This window comes from Balearica regulorum, chromosome 2 (assembly GCF_011004875.1).
Source record: "Balearica regulorum gibbericeps isolate bBalReg1 chromosome 2, bBalReg1.pri, whole genome shotgun sequence".
NCBI lineage: Eukaryota > Metazoa > Chordata > Aves > Gruiformes > Gruidae > Balearica > Balearica regulorum.
Window position 1 is genome coordinate 51,850,900 of NC_046185.1, and position 23,981 is coordinate 51,874,880.

The 23,981-nt window shown below is 47.5% G+C and overlaps 1 protein-coding gene and 1 long non-coding RNA gene across 3 annotated transcripts in view; one reads left to right on the forward strand and one right to left on the reverse strand.

Moving 5' to 3' along the window:
* The window catches only part of CABLES1 (Cdk5 and Abl enzyme substrate 1), a 72,581-nt gene extending 61,511 nt beyond the window's left edge, over positions 1–11,070 (reverse strand). The window contains exon 1 of one of the 2 annotated variants that reach the window (XM_075744253.1): positions 10,215–11,070. In XM_075744253.1, the coding sequence (XP_075600368.1) occupies positions 10,215–10,732 (518 nt within the window). In that variant the 5' untranslated portion in view covers positions 10,733–11,070. The remainder of the gene's footprint in view (positions 1–10,214) is intronic. The other variant, XM_075744252.1, reaches the window with a different exon arrangement.
* Positions 11,071–11,487: 417 nt separating this feature from the next.
* On the forward strand, positions 11,488–22,905 carry LOC142600387 (uncharacterized). The gene is made up of 3 exons (XR_012833848.1): positions 11,488–12,421; positions 15,153–15,643; positions 17,311–22,905. It is a non-coding gene; the product is annotated as an uncharacterized LOC142600387 (long non-coding RNA).
* The last annotated feature ends 1,076 nt before the right edge of the window (positions 22,906–23,981 follow it).

Sequence of the window (23,981 nt, forward strand, 5' to 3'; positions counted from 1 at the left end):
GGCAAATTCGTACAATTTGCATTTTTTGCTTTTAAATGCATTTGCTCAAACTCTATTCCCTGTTACACCCTAGCACTACCTTTGGCTTGAATAGCCTTACATCAATAAGGAAACTAATGAACAATAAGAAACCAATATTTATAATAATCTCTTTAAAACAAACAGAAGCAAAAAACCTTGGACAATGAGGTCTGTTCCTTAAAACAAATGTGTGCAGGCACTTGCTATCTGTGAGGCTGCTTGTGAGTTCTGCAGTACCTGGAGTGCCTTCTAAAATTGGAAAGCATTTTATCTTGAGGAGAGTCATGCACACAGAAAAATACAGATTTTACAAATAAATCTCAAAGGTCACAATGGAGCTACTTGACAGTGGCACTTTCTGTTCTGCTGTAAATAATTCTGTCTTTTTAAGCAACCACCTCTCAGCTGCCACTTCTTCTGGATTAGGTTATGCTAAAAGATGGCATTCTGCAAAACAATAAACATCACCAATTAAAAATCAAACCCAGTTTTGCTTTAATTAAAAGAACAGCCTCATAAAATTAAGGAGGTTCCTAAGATACACAATGGGTTGAAGACGGGAGATTATGTGAACTCCATTTTAGAAAATGTAATTACACCTTTGTGTTTAAAGACCACACTTCCAAGACTATTAATAGCAGACGATGAGCTCTCCACGCCTTTTTACATAACCTGCTGCAGCACCTGCACGACTCACCTACCCAAGCGATTTAATCGTACCTTGCACTGTAGCATCTGAAAGCTGCTTTTCCTCTCTTCCTATTACCCAAAAAAACACGTCCATGTTTTACAATCTGAAACAGTATCATTCACTTAAGTAAATTCAGAGAGCTACGAAGTTCGCTTGTAACTACCATGCCTGTTCAACTCTGCCCACATCCCAGGTATCAAGATGGAGTCTTCATTTTCACGTAGCTGGCTGTCAGCTAACGAGGACTTCACTCCCTGCTGTGGAAGTCCACCGCACCCCGCAGACACGTGGGCAATCCTTCTGTCACCCTGCATTTGCCTGGGTGTAGCTGATTGCAACCTCAACTGAAAAAGGAGGAAATTAATCTCCTTTTCTGTTGTATCTGTAGGTACTAAAGCAAGTGCAGAAGCAAAAGGAAAACAAAAGTTTTGACTGTAAAGGGGTATGAAAGACAAAACACAAGGTATACGGTTAGTGAGTCTTGTTTTCAAGACACATTTCAGACCACAGCTGACATCTAGCTTCTGCTTTACATTACATCCTTCAGACAGGCTGAGTACAGTGGGGTGGAAGTGCAGGTTCCTAGCACACGCCAGCATACACAAGGAGTAACGAGAGCTTCTTGAGCCATAGGTATGGACTGTATTTGTGTACACGCAAATGTATGTATGTGATCCAAGCAAGCCTGAAGGCAAAGAGCCTTATGTGACATTCACCTCCTGGTTCCCCTTTCTCCATCCCTACATGTGCTGGGGGTATTGGATGAAACCAGACGTCCCTCCAGGTGACACAACGGTCCTCCCTGAGTGCCAAAGGCATCCTAGGTCCTTGGGGCATTGAGGGTCTGCTCTCCCCTCCGCCAGCACCATGCACCAAGAAAACTAAAGTTCAGCAGATCTCCCTCTGAAGTAGGCTGGTGAAGCTGTGCTGCTTGCACCCTTCAAAGGGCACACCACCACGCTGGGGTTATAATCCGCTTCTCTGCTAGCAGTGGGGAACAGCCAGCTCCAGTGCTGTGAGTTATCTCTGTAAAAAGCAACGGTAACAACATCTGACCCTTTCATCATGATGAAATTAAAATGCATGCCACCGTGCCAGCATGTACACCTCCTGTTGGGCAGGGAGACAGCTCAGCTTGGGGTCTCTCATCTCCTCTTCCTCTCTGGTATATTAACCTCTGTGTGATCCAACCTTGTTGGAAGGCTGGAACCTCTCCCTGCACTTCTACCCATGGCAGACCCACCAGAAACAACAATGCTGGGAATGCTGGAGCCTCCCACATGTTTCCCCATCTAGTTTCCTTACTGGGAGTTGCTGACTCTGTACCTGCAGTGGTTCCTTCTCCATCCTGAAATGGGAAAGGAAAAGATGCCCCATGGAGAGGAGAGGACAGACAGACCCATCACCAGCCTTCCCACCCTGCAGAAGGCACAAACTCAACTCCAAGGACAGCAACAAAACCTAGTGGTTGGCACCTGTTGAGGCTGCACTGACACCACCATGACATCCCAGTATCACTTCTCTATCCCTTGTGTCTACAGAAAAAATATGTGCCATGACCATGAGTGAGGCCACACACAGCAGATGGCACGCGGATGGCTGAAAAAACCCAGTTATCTGCAAGCAGGCTGCAAACCAAGTAGCACTACTGACTTCTTAGTGCTGAACACCCTACCCAACACTCAGAGAAAAAGGGAAAAGCAAGCTCAAGAGCTTCATCCCTGTTCGTTCCATACGGCCCGCTTCCAGCTGCATGATGTGGTGCAGAAACAAGTCAACATAATGTCACCTTAGAGATTTTGTTGCAGAAAATCAGGGGACTTTTTTTTCTCTTTGCAGGAGAATTTATGCTTCTTTTGAATGCCTTTGCCCATAAACTGATGTGCCTATATCTGATTTGCCTTGACAGCATGTAGATTTGAAAAGCTAATCATATTTACTTTGGTAATATGATTGTCTGTAGGAGTACCAAAATGCAATCCGTTGTTGTCTGAAAAATTATTATAAATAGAGTTATCTAGCTTTCTATTTTTTAATCCCACCAACATTACACAGTAAAATCCCTGATATGGCAAAGATTACTTACTAGAATAACTTTATATACTGGCGCTTGATTTAACTGAGGAATTTCATACATATGTAAATGTACAGTTCAGGCTTTGCAGGATCCTGGGTTAGAAAGGACATACCTTCCCCTGCCATCCAAGACAAGAAGGGGAAAACACATTTTGGTTGTGGTGAGTGAATCTTTTTTTTCCCCAAACCTCAATTTCACAAAATTGCTAGCCTAATCTAGAACCCCATGGAAGAAAACACAACCGCTTGCTAAAAACATGTGCTTGTCCTTTATATTCATATATAGGGTGAAAGGCTTTTAAAAAAAAATACTTCTTCTAGAAAGGAAGGTAGCCTTTGCTTTACTTTTCATTCACTTCAAAATTTTCCACAATAGAAAACCTTCCTTAGGCAAAAACTGAAACATAGCTGCTAAGAGCAATGTTGACTTTGAAATACATCACGAGAACAGAAAATACATTTAGCATTCATGACAGGAAAGCAGTTGCTACGAATATAACACAGTAACCCCTGTAAAGGAACCTCACAGTTCCTTAAATGTGTACTCCTCTAAATCTGCGTATTGCTGCCTGAAAAGTAAACCCTGTGAGTCCTTAAAGTTTCCCACTGGCACATCGTGTTTTCCCCAACCACTGGTGAAATTTTCTTCTCCTAACCGATTTGTTGAGCTCTTTACCCTACCCTTGCAGGAAATAAAACTTCTGCTAAGCCTTTCTTATGAAATCAAATACCATTCCTTAAATTTCTCAGCGTGTTATTTGCAAACTGCAGGCCGGCAGATAGATACTCTCCATATGCCAAATTATGTCATTTCCATTTTCTAGGAATAATACTTCTTACAGCAAACTGGCAAGGGGTTTTTTAGTTATGAAAAGAGCCAGCTCTGTGTCTCACTGCACCTGCTGCGTTGCTAAGCCTGGTATCTCGTGGCAGCCCCACAGCCGTCAACAGCAATTCTGGGTGAAGAAGAGAGAGTGTTTGTCAGAAAGGACTGATTATATCCTTGGAGGTAATAGTGTACGTCCAGAGGTGAATTTTGTGGATATTTGCATGATTCAAATAGAATCTGATTTCCCATATTGATCATGGAATAAGTTGGTGTCTACTGAAGTTTCAATGTACAGAAGTCCCAGCACATAAAACCAAACTTCTGCATTTTCAGGTTAAATTATGAAGATAAGCCTTTCCATTCATGTAGTGGAGATCCTGCCTGAGAGACTAATAACAGCTGAAATCAGGGGGGAAAAATTTAAAAAATAAACAAAAATCAGGATTTGGTTCTGCTTCTCGTCTTTACCTCCTGTGACGTTCACCACTCTACAGAGCCTCTGGACAGCCCACCTGGTATTTACTTCTTTGAAAAGAGGAAGCCACAGAATTGCTAGAGGGTTGGGTTTTTTTCCTTTCAGAGAGCACACTTGGGAATCTCATATTTGTGTTTTAGCTGTTTTGAACTGTTCCAAGCTAAGCTTTATCCTCCACCAGAAGAGTTCTCAAAGTCATAATAATTACAAATTAAAGCATACTTCCTATCCAAAAGCTGTCATCAAACTATGATCTGTCATTATCCTATCTATCCACCATCAAACTATGTTTTCTGTGATGGTCTGGAGGGCTGGTGACTCACATGCTTGCTACCGATCTTCATCACCTCAAGACACTTGCAGCAGTATTGTGCAGAGGCAAGCTGCATAGCAGGCTCCTAAGCAAAAGAGCCAGTCTGCCTGCCTGCACAGGAGCTTTGCTGGTAAAGGGTGAAAAGAAAGATCAAGTAATGGAAAAGTACCGGCCCCATAAGTAAATCTGCTGAAATGTCTCGTTCCTCCGCTCTCCTGACCGCTAATGAGGGGTCACCACACGCCAGCTAGGCACCTGCGCTGTACAACCACGGGACTTCCCGAGGTGGGGTTGGACCTCAAAAGCTTTGAATTGGCGGCCAGCAAAGGCAGCCAACGCAAACACGACTCTGCACGTGTTACCAGCTCAGGTTTTCTCACGGGGTTAATGAGCACCCACCCAGGCAGAGTCCTCTCACCTGTCCAGCTCTAAGGCTGTCTCACTCCGAAACCTGCCGAGTCCCGAGGCTTCAGCAGAGGCAGCTCCCTCTCAGCGTCTGTCCCTCTGTGAAGGTGTCCAGTTAATTCCCTAGTAGTCCTGAACGCTACGTTCTGTCCCAGCTCCTCTTCAGAAGTGACAGCAAAGGGGTTTTTTCCCTGTTTAAGGAATATTATCTCTTTTACCTGCCAGAGATGCTTGCTAAGTAGCATAATAAAAGCTTAAAATATGCCAGAACAAACTTCTGTGGGACCAAACTTCTGTGCCAAACACAACTTTTGTGGGACCTTTTTTTTGAAACTTTGTGTACTAAGAGAACAAGATTGATGCATCTATGCTATCCATCTACCTGTATGTCGTATTGCAGTGACTTCTGAACCATTGGTCAACTTCAACTAACATGTGGAAGATGACTACAGTTCCACAAGGTTCAAGGAGGCAACAGAAAGAGGCTCAAACCTGTGCCCTGAACAAGGGAAAAGGCCAGCAGACACCAATGGTGATGGACGCCGATCAGTGGAGGTGTGGGGCTGGCTGTGCTCGGCACATACACAGCTCAGAAAGCTGTCAGTCAGTGACTGCTCCTGCACGGCTTGAAGCAACTGTGAGGACCCAGCCTCTCAGCATGCTCATGCTGCAGGACATGGATGCTCTCAGTGTCCCTCACGGGACTCCTGGAGGAGCTTGCAAGCTGCGTGCATGGGGACTGCAAGCCCTTTCTTGGGGGACAGCGGAATTACAGAGGGCCTGTAGCACTGAAAGCAGGCTGTGAGGGATCTGCCCCAAGAGATGCAGCAGGACGCTGGTGCAGTCAGTGAAACAGCTCTTATTACCTGAGTCTTAACCCTACTGCTGAACGTTCCCTCTTCAGGGTGGCACAGGAAGGCCACTGAGCCTCCTCAAGTGACAGCTGAAGTCAATAAGCATCCCCTCCTTTAGAGACAGCAACCATCAGTGGTATACAAGGTCACACACCTATGAAAAGACTTAGTTCAGCATGTGCACTTTCCATTCACTTCTCAGACCATTAAATTGCTGTTTTCACACTATTCTTGTACACATCATTCTGAAACTCGGACTGCCTGAAGGGCTTTAGGTTCAGTGAATAGCAGAGTCTCCATCGCACACAAAAGGTCCGATGTGCTTCCAGCGGCTCACAAGCCAACTCCTGATGCTGGGATGACCCCACAGGGTGGACGGTGCCCCCAGGTCTTTGTTTTGCTTCTCTTTCAGGACTCTGCCTGTAACACAGTTGTTTCTGAGAGACTCTTCTTTTGTCTCTGGGTTGTTCAGTTTGGAGGCATCTTCTGTGGTGGGCTGAGCCTGCACTGCCTGCCCATCCAAGGCCGTGGAGGACTGGGGTCTGACCTCTCAGCCCTCTGCCACGAAACTAAATGGTGGGATTGAGCTCCTCAGCAACACCCTGGAGGCTTCGTCCAGCACTAGCAACCCATCACACTTTGTGAGACCTACAAAAGCTGAGCAAGTCAACCATTCCAGCATCCCCCTTCACTGCATCTCTCTGGAAGATGAATAGTGAGGCCATACACGGCTCTGTATTTTCTAATGGGTAGAAACAAATTGAATTTTCACAAGCTTTACTAATCATAAATTAATTTTAGAATTAATCAGGAAATGAGACTTGTCTTGTAGGTCAATAAATTCTGAAGATAAATCTGTTTGTACCACAATAACTTCAATGTCCTTTTGAGTGGACCTCCCCCCAGCAATTACTCAGCAGATACTTCTCTTTGCTTCCTTCCCAGCACCAGCTGCTCCCAGAAGGAATTCTCCTGCCCATCTGCCTTCAAGCCTGACACAGCAACACAGACAAATGCAACTGTAAGTAAGTGATGTTTAAACTTCAAATCCAATCACCGATTGCTTCCTTAGCAAAAAAAAAACAAACCAAAAACTACAACACAAAAAAAGCACGTGCTTGTTTCTAACCACCTGGGCCACTAGAAACAGCAGTATTTTTCTCAAAGAAAACTATGGCAACAAGAATTCTAGGCATACGTAAAAACAAGTACCTGGGACCATCACCTAACCTCCAGGATCTGAAATTATTTTAAACAGGTGTTGCTGAAATCTTGTTCCACAGAGCTATTTTAAGATGAAGCTATTAAAATGAATTATAATTTGACATGAAGGAAAACCTGGCAGAACCTGGCCCTAGTTTCCAGCAGTGTCGTGTCCTCAGCCACTCATTCACCACAAAATTGAAACAAACTCCTGCACTAGGAGCCTTTGGCATCAACAAGCCGACTTCTGAACAAGGTGGGTTTTTTTTTTTCCATTTATATATAATTACATACTAGCCTCTGAACAGCCAGAAGCTCCATGTTCTTTTTTTGTATCATTTGTTTCTTGTGAATACACATCGAGTACAAACCCAAACCACATTAATGATAACCTTGTTAAATATAAACTAGTGCGCAATTACACAAACTGCTAACACAAACAAAAAAAGCCAGGAAACTCTGATTATATGTTCACAATGGTTTCTGAAAACTAAATAAAAACAACAACATAAGGCAGCCTGTCTTGCCTGATACTGTAATAGAAGATGGTTTCACGTTACAACATAACTTACGTGTCTCAGCACAGAGGACTAGTCTGTCAAACGGCGCATCAAACTCAATTTCAAGCCCGCTGCAAGGAGAGTGGAAGGGTGGGAGGAGAGACAGCAGATGCACACATGAACTACAAAAAAAAAATCCCTGATTTTCCTCTCTGCTTCTCCATATCCTCCTTCAGGTGAGCTAATGCCTGTCTCTGGGCAGTTGCTGTGATTCCCATCCCGTCACACTGAGAAAGGCAGGCCACGTGCTGGCCATTTGGCTCCTTCCTCTCCATTAAGAGAGTAGCAGAAGGTTTGCTCGAACTCTCCGTCCCTGGGCTTGCGCCAGCCCTGTGCATGCCTCCAATTTATCTTCTGTGCAGCTAAGAGTGAATCTTATTGCTCCAGCAATCGGAGCCTTTACCATGTCTTTTCATTGAGATGATGAGGAGCAAACACTTGATACAACCTCCAGGGTCTGCAGTTGTCTGTTCCTGATGTTTAAAAATATATACCTTTTCCAGAACAAAACAAATCTATAGAAGGCGGGCCAGTCTGCCCCAGGCTGCACATGTGCAGCATCACGACAGTCAGCAAAGCTGGGGCCATAACCCAGAGCTCTCCTGTACCAGCGCCAGCTGTAAGCAAGTGCTACAATACAGAGCCTCACACTTGTCGGTGGTTATGCAAGGTCCCTGTCCACCACAGTCGAATCTAGCTCTCAAGAAAACAAAAGAGCATGAGAAAACCAGCATTTCCCCCTACATCTTAAACCACAAAAAGATATACAGCACAAAGGAGGGCTGTTACAGGACTGGAGAAGCACCCTGACAAGGTTTCATTAGGTGATTTCCCTTGCCATGGACTTGGGCTATCCATTCAGCTTCGCTGTACACTAGCAGCACGGCCGAACTTGCACGACACTGGATTTCTAGGTTGTAAACAAGAACAGTAATTATCTTTCCCTCTTAAACTCCACACTGTTCTCATGTAACGATTACAACAAAAAAAGCATTGATTGTGGAAGGAAAAATTCAGAGAGCAGCAAACAGGGGCAAGGGAAAACAATGAGGGGAAGAGGAAGAGCTGAGGGAAGAAGTGATACTGGTGAGATCTGAGCATCCTTCCCAGAATTAAGCACAGGATCAAAACGCGCAAGCAAGGAAAACTAAGGAGGATCCTTGGGAGTCCAAAAAGGTAACATAGGAATCCTGCATCAATAATAAACTCACTAACTGGAAGGCCAAGCAGAATCTCATCTCTTGGAACACTAAGAGGCTACTGCCAAACACATTATTGCCCAGTCAAAAGTTCAGGAGTAGAAAAGCAATTCCCAAATCATGGTCTGTGCGTCATTTCTCACTCACAAGGTCACGGGCAGCAGTGTGCAGAACCATGCCACAGACTAAAACGTACAAGTGTGTGTGCGCGTCATGTCACTGTGCTGGTGATCCACAGCACAATTACAGGGTTGTCACTGCAGGAAATGTTCTGCGAGACACATGACTGGGAGAAGATGGGTGGTAACCCACCAGCAGGCATTTTACTTAGGAAGGTGGGGCTCCCTAGCACAGCACCCGAGAGGGGGCTCAAAAAAGCCACCAATACAATCCAGATGGAAGGAAAAAAACCAACAAACCAACCAACGGTGGGGCACACAGCTAAGACAACTTTCTGCTGGAATACCTCCAATTTCTCCAAGCTAGTTGGTTTTGAAAGGGATTTTTCTACAGCGATCTATGCTCAATTACCCTTATAAACCCTCGCAATAACATGTGACTCAAAGTCTACCTATGTCCAAGGGAGAAACAAGAAGGGAGTGTGGCAAATGGGGAATGTGGGAGTGGCGACCGATGTGGGCTTGGGGAGAGCAGTCATTTCCTCCAGCTTCTTCCCTGGTTCTTCTCTTCCCCCCCTCAACCCTTTGATATCCGAGTATGTTATGTTGTTGAAGAGGTGAAGGAAAACGATTTTGTACCTGTGGAGCAATTAATCCATATGCATTTGCACATTTTTACATGATTGGCACCTTCTTAGCCAAAAGTCTCAGCTATTCAAGCAGGTAAGGTTATTCCTCTGAGATGAGCTTATTAAGAGGCAAGAGTACCCAGTCGCACGGAACAACCCAGAGGAACACAAAGTGCTTGTAGATAAAAGAGCTTCTTTAGGGAGGTAGCGAGACGCTGCCTACTCCATGTGTGTACACCGTAATCCGTGGGCATCGGTGGAAAGATTTCCTTCCCCTTTGTGAGCTACAGATCCGGCTACAGTGCACTTGGCTCAGGGTTGGTTCCCAGCCTGCTAACTAGAAGACTGGCAGCACGGCGGGCTAAATCCGCCACCGGCCATGAGAAAGGGGTGACAACCGCTCCGGAGCTGTGCTCGGCTGCAGTAAGGGACGGCGGCTGTGCAGCCGTACGCCTGCATTGCTTAGGAGGAGCGAAACTTTCAGCCACTCGCGCCCAGGCGTGAATGACTGCTGCCGCCCAGGAGGCTCGGGCGCCGCTGGGTAACCTTTCCAAACCTGCCCCTGCACGCTCGCACATCCCCGCCGCTGCCGCGGCTCCCCCCCGGCCAGGCGGCAGCCGAGCGCCAAGGCGCCCGCCGGGCCCCGCGGAGGGAAGCTCCGCGCCACCGGCTCTCACACCCCGCGGCTAACGGGTCTCCCCACGCCTGCCCCCCCTCGCTCCCCCCCCCCCACCCCGCTGTCCGGCTGCCGTGCCCGCCTTTCCCGAGGAGCGAGCCCATCGCCCGCGCATCCTTCATCCCCGCATCCCGCGCATCCATCATCACCGCGGCGCGCCTTACCGGGACCGTTGCAGCTCGAAGGCGGCGGCGGGGCCGGGCTGCCCCAGCTCGCCGCCGGCGGTGCCCTGGGGGCTGGCGCGGCCGAAGGGCGCCGGCAGCACCCCCGCCGTGAAGGAGTTGAGGCGGCCGCGGCTCCCCGCCGCCGCGGCGCCCAGGAAGGCGGCGGCTGGCACCTGCACCGCGGCGAAAGCGTCCTCCTCCTCCTCCTCTTCCTCCTCCTCCTGAGCCCGGGGGGGCTCGGCGGGCGCCGCCGGGGGGCTGCCCAGCCGCGGCGGCGGCGGGGCCTGGCGGGGCCTGGCGGCGGAGCCGTCGTTGCCCGGCGGCGGGGGCCGCCCGTCGAGGGAGATGCTGGTGAGGAAGGAGAGCGCGGCCTGCCTGCGGCGGGGGTCGCTGCGCGCCGGCGGCGGCTGCTGCGGCCCCGGCGGCGGCGGCGGCCCCTTCCTGGGGCAGGGCTCCGGCGGCGGCAGGGGCCCGGCGGCGGGACTGCCGGGGCTAGCGGCGGTGGCGGCCGCCGCCATTGTCGGCCGGCTCCCCCTCCCCTCCCCGCTGGCCGGGCGCTGCCTCTCGCTGCCTCCCCCTTAGGCGGGCGGACGGCGGGGCATGGGTGCCGTCGGCCTGCCGGGGTGCATGGGGGTGGTGCGGGGGTACCCTCCGCCCGGCCGCGCCGTGCCGCGCTGCCCCGGGACCCCGCCGCCCGCCCGCTCCGTATTTATAGGTGCAGCCGCGCCGCCGAGCGCCCTGTGCAATAACACGGCAATCACGTGTGGGAAACGGGGAGCTGGAGGAAAACAAAAGCCCGGCCAGCAGCCCGGAGGAGGAGGGAGAAGGGTGGGTCTCGGCGAGCTCCCTCCTTTCAACCTCTTTTTTTTTTTTTTCCCTTTCACCCCTTTCCCTCCTCCTCCTCCTCCTCCTCCTTTTTTTCCCTTCCTGGATGCGTGGGGGCGGGCGGGAGCCGGGGAAGGTGGAGTCTGTGCCCGCGGTACACGGCACATGGCCCTCGGAGGCTGGCATCGGCAGCACCGGGCTCGGCGGCTGCGGCGTGGCTTGGCTCGGCCCGGCCCGGCCCGGCCCAGCCCGCCCGCGGCTGCTGAAGCGGCACCGGGCTGCAGCCGTGCCGTGCCGAGCCGAGCAGCCCGGGTGCTGCCCCGCTGTTTTGCCCGGGTCGGGGCCGGTGCCCCGGGGCAGGCGCTGGCGCCCCGGCGGGCAGGAGGGAAGAGGCGGGGGTGGCAGCCCCGGGGGATGCGCTTGGCTGCCGGCGACGGGTCCCCCGGTGCGGCGAGCCTGGCCTGCCCCAGCTCGCACAGGCGGCCTGCTGCAGTGCAAGGCATGCGTGTGCGTGTGTGTGCAAGTAACATCTCACAAGTTCCCTAAACCGGTAAAGTAACCCCCTCCCCAACCCTTCCCTCTCCCCTGCACCAGAGAAAGTGCAGGTATTTAGTTTGCCCTCTTGTATGTAGCCCAAGCCCCAGAATTTGTGTATCCCCTGCCTTCTCCCAAGTGATGGCTGTTGTGCAGCTGCCTGCAGGTCTGCGCCCTCCCTCCTCCTGCAGCTGTGGCTTCGGAGGGCAAGTGGCCAGTCCCACCTCAGCATAAAGCTCCTTCATTTCTTCATTACTTTGTTTTGATCCACTCAACCGTGCTACAAGTGTTCTTGTCCTGCAATGATAATTTCATCAACAGCTTATGTAAGGGTTGGATAACAGATACATACAAACAGCAGAACGTACGGTTGTTGCAAGATAGTGACGTGCGCCTTCTTCATAAAGCATTACAATGACTTGTATTATATTCAAGTTACAGTTGGTGGATGATTTACAATCATCCCAAACTGTCACAAATACTGCAGTGCCCCCTACAATTTTATCAAAAGTTTGCTGATTTGATAAAAAAATGAGATTGTTTGGTCAAAGAGGGGGAGCTAATCCTATTGCTGGAGGAAGCCATGGACCCACGTTTGTATTCTTCTCAAAATTGACCTTTTGAGCATTCAGTGACTTCAGAATTGAGTTCTGTGACTTGGATTGATATCTGAAAGTTTGGCCTGTACTTATACTGAGTGCCACAAAACCTGAACTTTAAGAGGCCAAGTCCCTGGGGTGGGCTTCTTACACAGCAGTAATGCTGCATCCAGAGCAGGAAGCCCTGAGCAAGAGAAAGGGAAATGATGGAGGAAAGGGATGTTTCCCCGATCCTGCTTTCTTAGAGAGGTAAGTGCTATTCTGAGATGGGCATTCTCATTTCAGACTGCTCTCTTATGGTTTATGCTGATGCTGTCTTTCCTAACAGAGGGCACTGGTATGCCTCTCCCTGTGGCACGTCAGGGATGGGTTATTTGGATGGGAAGTGGGTCGGCCTGAGTGCTAGACTCAGCTCCCCAGAGAAGAGCCCAACTGGCATCTCCCACCTGCTGGGAGGATGCTCTGTACCCCTGTGCTTGCAATGTGGCAAACTTCTGTTTTGGAGAGGAAGACCGAGGATTTGCTGGCCTGCCACCTTCCTTTGATGGGGCAGGCAACGCCTGTTTCTGACCATAGGGAACCAGCAGGATGTCTGGTGTTGGCATAATGATGCACTCGGCTCCTGTGGAGGAGCTCCGTGCTCCTTTTGAGACAGTACAGCTTTTAAAGGAATTCAGGAGGAGGGCTCCTGGGCCACAGAGAAGTGTCACAGCTCTACAACCTGATGGTCAGCGTGTCCCCTGGATGCAGACCCCTGGTTCAAGAACTACTACTGGATGGTAGATAGGTCATGAAACTCACGCCTCCCGCATTAGAGCCAAGTAAGGTACACACTGGGATTATTTTTTTTTTTCCCTGTTGCATTTCTGAGGGGAAGCAGCCACAGTGTGTATTTTTCTCTAGAGCTCAAAAGCTTGCTATGGCAACTGAGTCCTGAAGTATATTTTCCAAATCCAGCCTCTCACAAGAGATAGGTCTGGGAAAGAGAACCAACACCAAAATGCCAGGTGGGGTTCAAGAGGTCGGTCTGACTTGGGACAATTTCTATGACTGCAGCAGTATGCACTCCTTCCACAGAATCACTCTTGTGATGGGATAAATCCCTGTCTGTTGTAAGCATTATTTTAAATGGAGCCACAACTTCTGCTGTAGAGCTGTTACCCTCCCTCCCTGTCCACGTGTGCATCCAGATGCTTTTTGGCACCTGATTTTTACAATACTGTCTCTGAGATCGGGAATGCTCATGTGAATGGTTGAGCTTATCGAACGTCCTTGCATCAAAATTAGAGGAGTAAGGACAAATTGTAGGTCTTTGCTGGCCTGGCTCATTCAGCTGAGCTCACCTGGTCACCCAGTGCAACCTTTGCAAAGTGCCTGTCTGTGGTCACCAGCCAAACTACCTCAGTGGACCTAAACTGATGCCCAACATGCACAATAACCTCTGGGGTTACTGTGTGCATACGGACTGCCTTTTCCAAAAATCACACTGAAGGTGGGTTAAAATACCCCTTCCGCTGCATGTGAGAAGAAACCTGTTTGAGAAAGCCTCATACAAGAAGAAAAGCATGAATTTTTCAGTCTGAAGCAAAGCTATTTTTAGTAACGAGTGGGGTACCACAGTACAGAGATAATTGGTGTGTTAGAAATGCCAGGTTCTTTAGGCCTATTTATACATTTAATAGCAAATTTAAATGAATGTGCACAACCTAAGGTGAATGTTTTTTCCAGTTACTTATGTGCTTTTCATCTGTGCTTAGCAAAACTATAGATGATTACATATACTATAGTGGTCCTCTCTGCTGGAGGATATGTGGAAATGTTAAACAAATTGACTTTGCCGGTTGAAACTTTTTTCTTTGATGGGGAACCAGTGGTTGACTGGAGGAAATAGCAAAGTTGAAAGGAAAACCAAAAAGACATTTTCTGGAAGCTTGCTTTTGTGACTGTTTTTTCAATCATTTCCCTCTCTGAGTTCTCTTCCAACCAACTAGCTCTACCAAAGTGCAAGCAAATGTTTTTATTTCAGAGGTCACAGGCTTATGTAAGCGGTTGGATGACAAGTCGTAATAGGAGTGGTAGAGCATGATGGCTTTTTCACCCAGTGCACCAAGAGCTGGAAGAGAGACTCATCAGTTGTGGGTGTTTGGAGACAACATGGAATTTGGGAGGGCCATTAACACAGGTGAATGGAAGAGGGTGGAAGGAGTTTGGACAAAAATGAAAGCTCAGCAATTTACCAGTCTGAGACATGAGACCAGAGAAACGGTACCTCTGAGGGAAGTTCATCCAAGTGTGGAAGCCTCACATTGTCTTGGGTTTACTTTAACTAGCGTGAGGGCAGTCCTGTGGCAATGCGAGCGTGTGGCCAGCAGGATGTGAAGAGCCAGTCCGAAAGGGCGCAGACCCTGAGCTAAAGCTGGGCTCCTGAGCGACTTGCCAAGTCAAGCTTAAAAATATCTTTGCAGGTGAATTGAAAACTTCACCTGGAATTTGAGTTTAGAGGCAAGACTTGTATTGTACCAAGAGTTAACTCTGCAGGAATAAGTGGTCCTGAGTCACCAGTGTGAGTCACCAGGCCAGTTCTTGAGTGGCCTCAGCACAGTGTTTGCCTGCTTTAGTGACAAAAACAAGTTTCTTATTGTCACTCTTACTTGTTAGAGCTGCAGGACCGAGGCAGCTAGGCAAAGAAAGCGTAAATGCAATCGTCTCTTGTAATTTTGACAGGCTTGTTTTCTGACTGTCAGGATCAGTCAAGGTAATGCTGTTATGCAAAGCTCAGCCAAGATGTAGTCTGGAGCTAACACTTCTGTGCTTCTGTAGTTGAGAACAGAGATCATTGTGACCGTTGGTCATGGATATCACCATCAGATCCCAACAGTCAGGCAGATTTCCCGCAGCCTGTGAGCACTCTTGCTGTGCGACACTTTGGAGAAACAAAAAATGTGCAATCTTTATAAACGCCTTTTTCTTTCCTTCCCAGAGTCACTGTTCAGAAGAGGATTGCACTTCAAAAGAGGAAAGCAGTTGTAACATTGGAGAAAGACTTGGAATATGAGTTTAATAATCCTTCTGCTTAGAAGGACTCCCTGGCAGAAAAAAAGTAGAGGGAGTTTGAACACATTTCACTGAGAGCTGTAGTTAAGAATGGAAATTAGATAAAGACAGTACAAATTCTTTACAAAAGACTAATACTGCATCTGGATAGTGAGGCCTGTTTTGGTGCCAGGCCCTAACCTTCAGTCTGTTGTAAATTTAGGCTGATTCTCAGAAATGCTAAGTACTTGTGCTTCCCATTGGTGGTTTTTCGGGATCCTGAGTGTTTTACTTGTTGAGAGCCACCTTTGGCAATTGAAATGTAAAAGCTTGACACTAATGTGTCACCTTGTTTGAAGAGCAACATTCCTTGGGTATGCGTGGGTCCGCACTTGCCTCTTTATGAAGAACCTAACTGGTTACTTGCATCGTTCAAGGGTAGGTGCCAACATCAGCCAGTTAATGTAAAACCAAATTCATATATAGCAGCGGGGAAGTGGGAGAGATTTGTGACCACCTGACAGCATGGTTGGTGTGTGACTGCGGGGCAGGACGTGCAGAAGCAGATGCCCTCAGCAGATGAATTGGTGTCTGCAGGTCAGCCAAGGTGTGGATGGTCAGGGCACCCAACCTGCCCGTTAGTTTGGATGTCAGAGGTGTGGCATGCGTGGTGTTTGTGTGTGTGTTGAAAGGTTCCTGAGCTTTTCAGTAGGCTGGTAGGACACCTATGGGCAATAGGACCAATTTGATAGTCATTTGTCTCTTGGAGAAATTAAGCCAGTCTAGCTAAGTGATCAAAAACAGAATCTGTATCATTACTCCAACTTACAGTGCCTTTAGGTGGGGCTGGTGGCAGCAGCCATTTATTAAGAATACTTAGCATTTTCCATTGCTAGATCCATGCTAGATCCAATTCAGGCCAAACATTTCTTGGAAAACTTTGGTCAAAATGGTTATGCCAGCTCCAAGAGCAAGACCAAGAAAAACACATCGCTTCGCCCACATTAGAAATTCTTGCAACCTTTCCTTTGAAATACCCCAGCATCCCCGTACTGATAAAAGAATTCAGGAGGTGGGCTTCTGTCTCTGAGGTGGTGCTGGGGAAAGAGGAGGGGGTGCCCTTTCCATCAAAATCCGCTCACCTCTGTCCAATTTTAAGCCTTTGAATCATAGCTTGCATATGCTAGCTAGGGACTTACTCCTGCCTAGCAGCTAAAAGTGCCAGTGAGGCTATATCTTCAAGGAGCAAACTTCAGCCTTCCACATTTTCGGAAGGGGCAGAGCACATGTGATCCCCCAAGGACCTACAGGAGCATTGGGAGGGATGTTCCCAGCTGCCCTGGGGCATGGTGGAGGCAGCTGCTGGACCACGGGTGCAGAGCGGGAAAGCAGAGCGAAGGAGGGAGTAGCCTGTTTGGATGTGGAGAGGGAAGGAGCTGCAGGAGGAAAAGATACCATCCTCGAGCCTGGTGCATACGCACAGGGGGGCTGAGGGCCTGCACATCCAACCTGAATTCCTCCTGACTTTTTTTTGCATGCTTGATTTTTTAAAAAGTTCCTCAAAGCTGGCTTTGAGGCTTTTTGCTGTTGCTGTCGTCATTTGTTCACTCTACATACCATCAGATCCCTTAAAGATCCACACTGAAATGTTTTACTGGGTGCTGCTAAAAAGCTCCCCCATGCCTCAGCGAGCTTGTGGGATAACTAGACAAAACAGGGAAGGTGGCCATGTCAGAACTGCAACTGGAATGTGGCCGTTGCTGGCTCCTACTGGAGTGATTAAATGGGAACAGGGCCACATAGCTCCTCCCTCCCTTGAAAAACAAAAACTGAGGGCACTTGTACAGAAAACAACCACTGTCTCTGTTTGTCCTTGTCTTGCTGCAGTTTTCTTCTGTGAAATCAGATTTTTTTTTTTTTTTTCAGTGTCATAATAAGTTAACGTAGGCATGAGGTTCAAAATGGAGTAGTCTTTATTGAAGCGAGGAATGGGCAAATGTCCTGTCTGCCTGGAAATCTCCTTAAGCAACAGTGTAAATAAAAAGCAACTTGTAACTGCAGTAGAACAGAACGACTGTCGCTAAAAAGAGCTTTTTTATTTTAAGGTTTTCATTAAATAACAGCTGTGATTTATCCTGTTCTTCACCATTTTGAGACAATTTGAATCAAGTACAGAATCACCGGACATTAAGATTTCAGAGGGAAGCCTGGAGGAACATCCATCTTCATCACAGCGTCTGTTAATTTTTAATCACCTCAGGATAATTTTAAAACAGGCTGCAGGTTTCTGAAACATTCATGTGAGCAAGTCCTTCAGTTTGTTGGCTGCCGAGGGTAGGAAAATCCTCCAGTTCACAGGACAGTCAGACCGGGGAGCTGGGTGAGAGTGAAAACGCTGTTGACACCTTCTCAGACACGGTCTTCAATGAGTAAAAACATTAAATAAATAGCATCTGAAGTTCCCGGAGGGACGTGCTGGTGGAGTGTTTCACTTCAGAGGCTCTCCTATGAGTTCAGCTTGACTGGAAATATTTAATATCCAAGAAAAAAAAAAGTTCAAAGGATTTTTTTTTTTCTCCTCTTGAAAATATTAAATTCAGGGAGTGTGACTCCAAGGGGAACGAAGGAAGCGAACGGAAAACTTTTTGGCGGAAGGAGCTGAGGTTTTGCGTTCAGCTCCATGGCATTTTTCGGTCTGCGTGCAATGTGATATCCCATGAGCGCCATGCTCGGTTCACTCCAAAATTTCAGGGAAGATTTTTGAGCCCTTTTAACTTCAGGACATCCTCAGTGGGTAGTGCTTATCACAGGCCAGTGTAGAAAGCAAGCAGCCAGAGAGGAGAAATAAAACCTGCGCCCGCACTCTTGTGTCCTGTCACCTCGGCCACCTGCACGGGGGCTCCAGGGTCTGCGGCCACTTCTTGCCCCCGGGATGGGGCACAGGTCCTGCCTGGATCCTCTGAGCGATACTCCTGGGTAAATGTTTGCCACCAGCACATTTCCAGCGTAATAATACCCAGCCAGGCCTGCCTCTGTCCCAGGGCAGCCAGGAAAACCGGTACAAGTGACTGAGCCTCTAAGAAGGAAGATGAAATGGTGGCAGCCTTGGCGGGGGGGGGGGGGGGGTAACATGGGGCCAGCCTCATTAAGGGCTGGGTGGGAGAAGGATGGTGGGCAGCTCCTCTCCCCAAACACCTCTGAGCTGCCAAAGGCTGCGCACCTCCGATGCAGGCATGTGCCTGTCTGGGGGGGTCTCATCGTGGACTGGGTCAGGTCACAGACTTCCCACCACAGCCCTGCGGAGGTCTTTCACGGCTCCCTGGTGCTCGTGTGGGGCTGCTGCCTGCGCTTCCCAAATCCTCCTGCTTGCCTTCATATTGGGAGGGGAGGGAGTCCAGCCCCCCCACCTCGAGGAACAGCAAATTCTCCTGCAGAGGAATGGCCACGGGTGCCCCAGCTCTGCACTGGGGACGGCTTGCTGCCATTGCAGGGGAAACCAGCAGCTCAACCCTACCCCAAGTAACCATAACTCGCCACATGCACATCTCACATAATCCGATAGAAATTAAAGCTGGTAAAAGTTGGTCTAAACAGGGTACATTTCTCCTCCAAAGGATTTGGCAGGAAATTTTTGTAAGCAGCAAATGGAAATGACATAAACGGAAAGGCGATCTCCTGGCAAGACAGATCCAAAGTCTTCTGCTGTCTCTGCTCAAATTGAATAGCACCTCAGTGTAATAATCTTCATGTTGAGATCAATGAGGCTGTTTAAATAAATGAAGCATTCAAGTGTAGAAGAAAGTAAGGGAAGAGAGATGGCATTCAAATCAAAAGAATAAAATTCAAGCCTCCTTGAGCCCCAAGGAAAGGATAAATCCATTAAGCTGTGAAGAAATAAGTGATGGAAAGAGTCCATCAGATCCATTCTAAAATTTATTACAAAATAAAACTTACTTAGGGGCCAGAAAGCAAAGTGAAAGAAATGGCAATGTAGCAGGAGGCTACAGCTCTCCTCCTAGCATGGCATTTGGTATGTATTTGCTGCAGCTACAGGTCTTTCTGTTGGGAAGCTTGACACACCAGTGTTTCCTTCTTCCAAAGTGAAGGTTTAAGTTTAGTTCTAATTTACTGCAACTAAACCTTCCAAGGTTTAGTTCTAATTTACTTCAACATCTTTGGAGGTGGCTGGGTTTTGTACCAGTCCCTAAGTAAAAAAAAAAAAAAAAAAAAAAAAAGAAAATGTTCAGGTATACACCAAAAGGAATTAACAAGATTTTGGATATGGATATAGATTAGATTTAGATATAGATATGAATGTGTGTGTGTGCATATGTGTGTATATATATATTTCACTTTGCCCTGTGGGGATGTAATTCTGACTAGATAGAGTAGGACATAATACATACACTCAAACTCGAGCGGTAGAAGGAATATGTGGCAGAATTATTCTGCTGGCTGTTTTTGGAAATGTTTTAGCCATCTCCGTGATGCCAGCATGACTGTGTTCCTATGGGAACAAGCTGCCTCAAAGCAAGAGGCTTCTATAGCAGAAGTAGATGAATCCTGGCTAAAAACTGTGGGGTTTAGCACAAAACTAAATATTCTGTAAATATCAAGTATTCTGCAATATTCTGATTAAATTCACTCATTTTGGAATCTAATTTGAAGAGTTCTTTTCTACTTTGCCAGTGAGGCAAGATGCAGTCAGCCACATTCAAACCATCCTTGGGACAAACTAGTAGGTCCTCAGGAGCAAAACCTTGTTTGCACCCCCCGTGCAACCATGGTGTTACTGGACAGAGCTGCATCCTAATGATGATATCCCTTTTGAAAAGCACTCTACTGCAGGAGTAATCCCATAGGCTTTAATGGGACTACTGATGGATTAAAGTACTATTCTTTGTGAGGGAGCATATTAGAGTCTGGCTTTATGTTAACGTTTGCTTTAACTGCATATCTCCTCTGAAAAACAAGTTCTTGTGTTGTATATTGTAAGAGTTTTATGTTGCCTTAATGTTGACTTGCAGCAGGAGCAATGCTTACAGAAGAAAACCCTGGAACTTCAAAGCTCTGTCAAATATACCTTGAAAATAAGGGATTCTGGGGAAGAAAAGCGTCAATCTGACCAGTCGGTCAGAAACCAGAACGATCACTGCAGCTAACTCCATACTTCTTTGAATCAATATTCTGAGTGTTCATTCCCTGAACTGAAGCTGATCAAATCTATCTGTGCTTTATTTTTAACTCCAAGCTGTTAAAATTGCCAGCAAAGTAGCCGTTATGCCTGTTAAGTGATGTGAAGGAGACAGAATTTACCCTGCAGTTCTTTGCCACGAGGCAATGAATGAACATACTGGAAGTTATAGGGAGACTGGGACTCAAATTTCAAGGCAAGCTTCTAAGTTGGGGGAAATACACAGTTAAATGGAGTCAGATGTGCTGTACATCAAGGGTACGGATGTAAATGAAACTTCAAGTGTGGCCCCATCATGTCCCATCTGGTACTATGAGTCCAGAAATACCAATTTTCTAAAGGAAGTAAATGAATAAGGATGTCAGAGTTGTATCTTCCAGTTCTGGTCTTATCCCTCCTGTAACCACTGCTCAAATATCTTCTGTAGCTCTCTTCTCAGTGCTGGTTCATCTATGTCTTGTCTCTGCTGGCATAGTCCTGGCTTCCCTCACTGATGCTCTAACATCAGCACAACTCCCCTTGCAGCTTGCTTGAGGTGCAGAGGGTGGCCAGGGTGAAACATCCACATGCTAAAGGCGCGGGGATCATTTGTGTGTGCCATTTCCCCCGCCATTCTTAAGGCAGATGATGGTGAGATGGCCCTAAGAAAAAATCCTAAAGGTGCCTAAGACACCTTTAGATTTAAGGCACTGATAAAAAACCTCCAAGGAGAGGTCTTGGTGGTGATATGGTGGGATTGACACTTGGTGTTGAGAAACTTGAGGCACGTTTCGGAAGAGATCTGCTGCCTGCACTGGTTTATGCGGTACTGGTGTTACAGGCCACCCAGCAGCTCATAAGGGGCCACAAGGTCCCACCTCCCTGTACGGTTTCACCTGAGTGATTGTTTATTTTTGAGGGTAGAAATCATGTTTGTGAGAAAAAGAAGTGAAGAGGAACAGGCTATGGAGAAAGGTTCAAAAACTGCAGAAGATCAATTAGTGCTGAAATTCCTCTTTCTAATCTCAAGAAATTTCCTGGTTTAAGTTTCCTACTGCTCTAAACAGCGATGACATGTTGCCACCTCTCCCTATGTCTGTTCTTGAGAAGGTACAGGAATTTTAAACTGACTAACTACTATACCTAATCAGCATTTCAGTGGACTGAATATAATGTCTGATAATATATCATGAAGCATACTGTGCCCTTGGAAACCACCGTTTGCAGTTTCTGTCTTTAGAACAACCCTCATAGCTCACAGGAGAACCGCAGAGTGAAAACATGGGTGTGTTAATCCTTTGTGGGCTCGATAAGACGTGAATTTGTTTGAATAGCCATCTGCTGGTCTTGAGCCTTTAGTATTTGCTTGCCAACCAGAACAAGGTAGGTGAGGGATATGTAGCTTTTATTGCTCTGGACGAAGCATAACTGGACAGAGAGAAGCAGGAGGATGATGGCCCACAACAGTAAGGGGATGACAAATGCAGGTAGCGTCATTTGTCCCAGAACTTCAAATGCTCAAACTCAGTGTGCAATTGTTTCCAAAGTGGATATTTTTAAAGGGCATCAAGCCAAGTAATTTTAGGCCAAATGTGTGGCTATTTAAGGAAATACATTACAGAGCATTAAGAGCGACTCCCATGAAACATCGTTTTGATTGTGCCTAAATCAGTTTTGCCCCAATTCAGAGCCAGAAGACAGCATGCGGTGAGGCAGGACACTGTAAAGCTCAGTGCCAAACAGACTGAGGACCAAAGCTCTGGAAGGGGCAGATCATCTTCAGGGAGGATCTTTCTTTTCCCTCTCCCATTTGAATATTCCCTTGCAAGTGTTACGAAATGTAAACGCAATAGCCTTGCGTGGGTGAAACCTAGAAAGAGCAACTCCCCACCTGAAACGTGTCAGCCCTGTTACGCCATTTGCAGGATAAACCCTGTTTCGTGCCAAGGTCCCCCGCTTTGAATAGGGAGTTTCCTCTCCCCAAACAACAGCGGCATGGGTCGGTGTGGCCCCGAGGGCTAACATTTGTAGAGGGGAGGAGGTGCGCAGGTGGAAGAGAAATGGTTTGCGAGAGAAGCAGGATTGCTTTTTCCTGTGAATGCACCAGGATGGTGCTACGCCAAGTCCCCTTGGCGTGGGGTTTGCTGCTTTTCCACCCACCGTGTGGACAGAGAGCCTTTCTCCTGGGCATAGACATGTCCCTGACCTGGGCAGCGCTCCCTGCTCATCCCTCTGCCCTCCTGCAGCATCTCCTCTGGAAGCAGAGCAGCCCTGCGTGCACAGTGGATGACTTCAGCAGGCTGTTTGAAGTCATCAAAGCAATCTTTAACACAGTGTGACTGACTTAGAGGCTTTTTTTCTTTTGCATTAGCCACACAAGGAATAAAGCACATTGGATGCAGGACATGGCAATGCTTTGTCTTGTGCTGGAGCATGGAGGCTTCGGCAGGACAGACTGCCAGAGGAACATAATCTCTGCCCTCGCTCTTCCTGACCAGGGCTGATGGAGCTGTTTTTCCAGTGAATTTCCAGCTAGACTATTAAAATAAATATTCTGCCTGAAAGCTTCTGCCCTGAAGCAGCCACCCTGCCTCTGTATTTGCCTTCTTTCTATACATCTCTGTGCTGTTGAATGGGGCTCTCCAATCCCAGGCTGTCCCCTATGCAGCTGAAATTAACCCCTACGCAGTCCTAGAGAGCACTAATACCTCACTTTAGTCACACAAGCCCACTATTTTAAGGACTTGGAGGTGTCCTGCCCCTGTGATAGTTATCTGAATGGCACCCATCAGCTATATCAGCCTGAAGTGAACTGGATGCTGTACTGTGCCATGCACATATTTTGTCATTAAGTCATTAGGCAAGAGGGTTGGGTTTTGTCTGGTTTTAATTTGTTTGTGTTTTAATCATCATTATTTGCCGCCAAATTCTAAAGTCCATGGTTAGGGACCCTACGGTCACATTTCCTTTAACTCTTGCTGGGGGGGGGCGAGTTGAGTCATGACCTTATAATCTGAACATAAGCAAACAATCATCTGTTGTGGCAAACTCACGGGGGGATAAAAAAATTCTGATGATTCAAGGCAATAATATCCTCAACCTGAGATCATCATTTTCACCAAGGCAGGGGGTAACAGCTGTCTGTTCATCAGAGGATTATATCTTCCCACTGTTACTGGCATGACCCTAAATAAAACCTCTAATGCCAGCACAGCGGCGTGGCCAGGGAACGCAGCGATGCAGGAGTAAATCTCTCCCTTCTGCTTTGGGGGAGTTTCCGTGGACGGGGTTGTCTTTCTGAAGCTGTAACTAATTTATTTTTCCCATTAGGTCCAGAACTTGGAGATTCAAATAATCTCCCTCCTGCCACAGATCCCCTTCTAAAATCGTAGGTGAGGGGTCCCCATCCTGATGAAGATGCAATTGAAAGACATATACAAATACAGTGTTTAATTCTGAGATTTTCCTGTATTTTGGTTAAAACCCTGCTGGATTCTCAAGCTTAGGTTGTGCTAGATGTAAAAATACATGTCCATCCAAGAGCACAACATGAATGAATATGAGCATTAAATTCTGCTGACCATTCACTTGCAAATTTTTCCA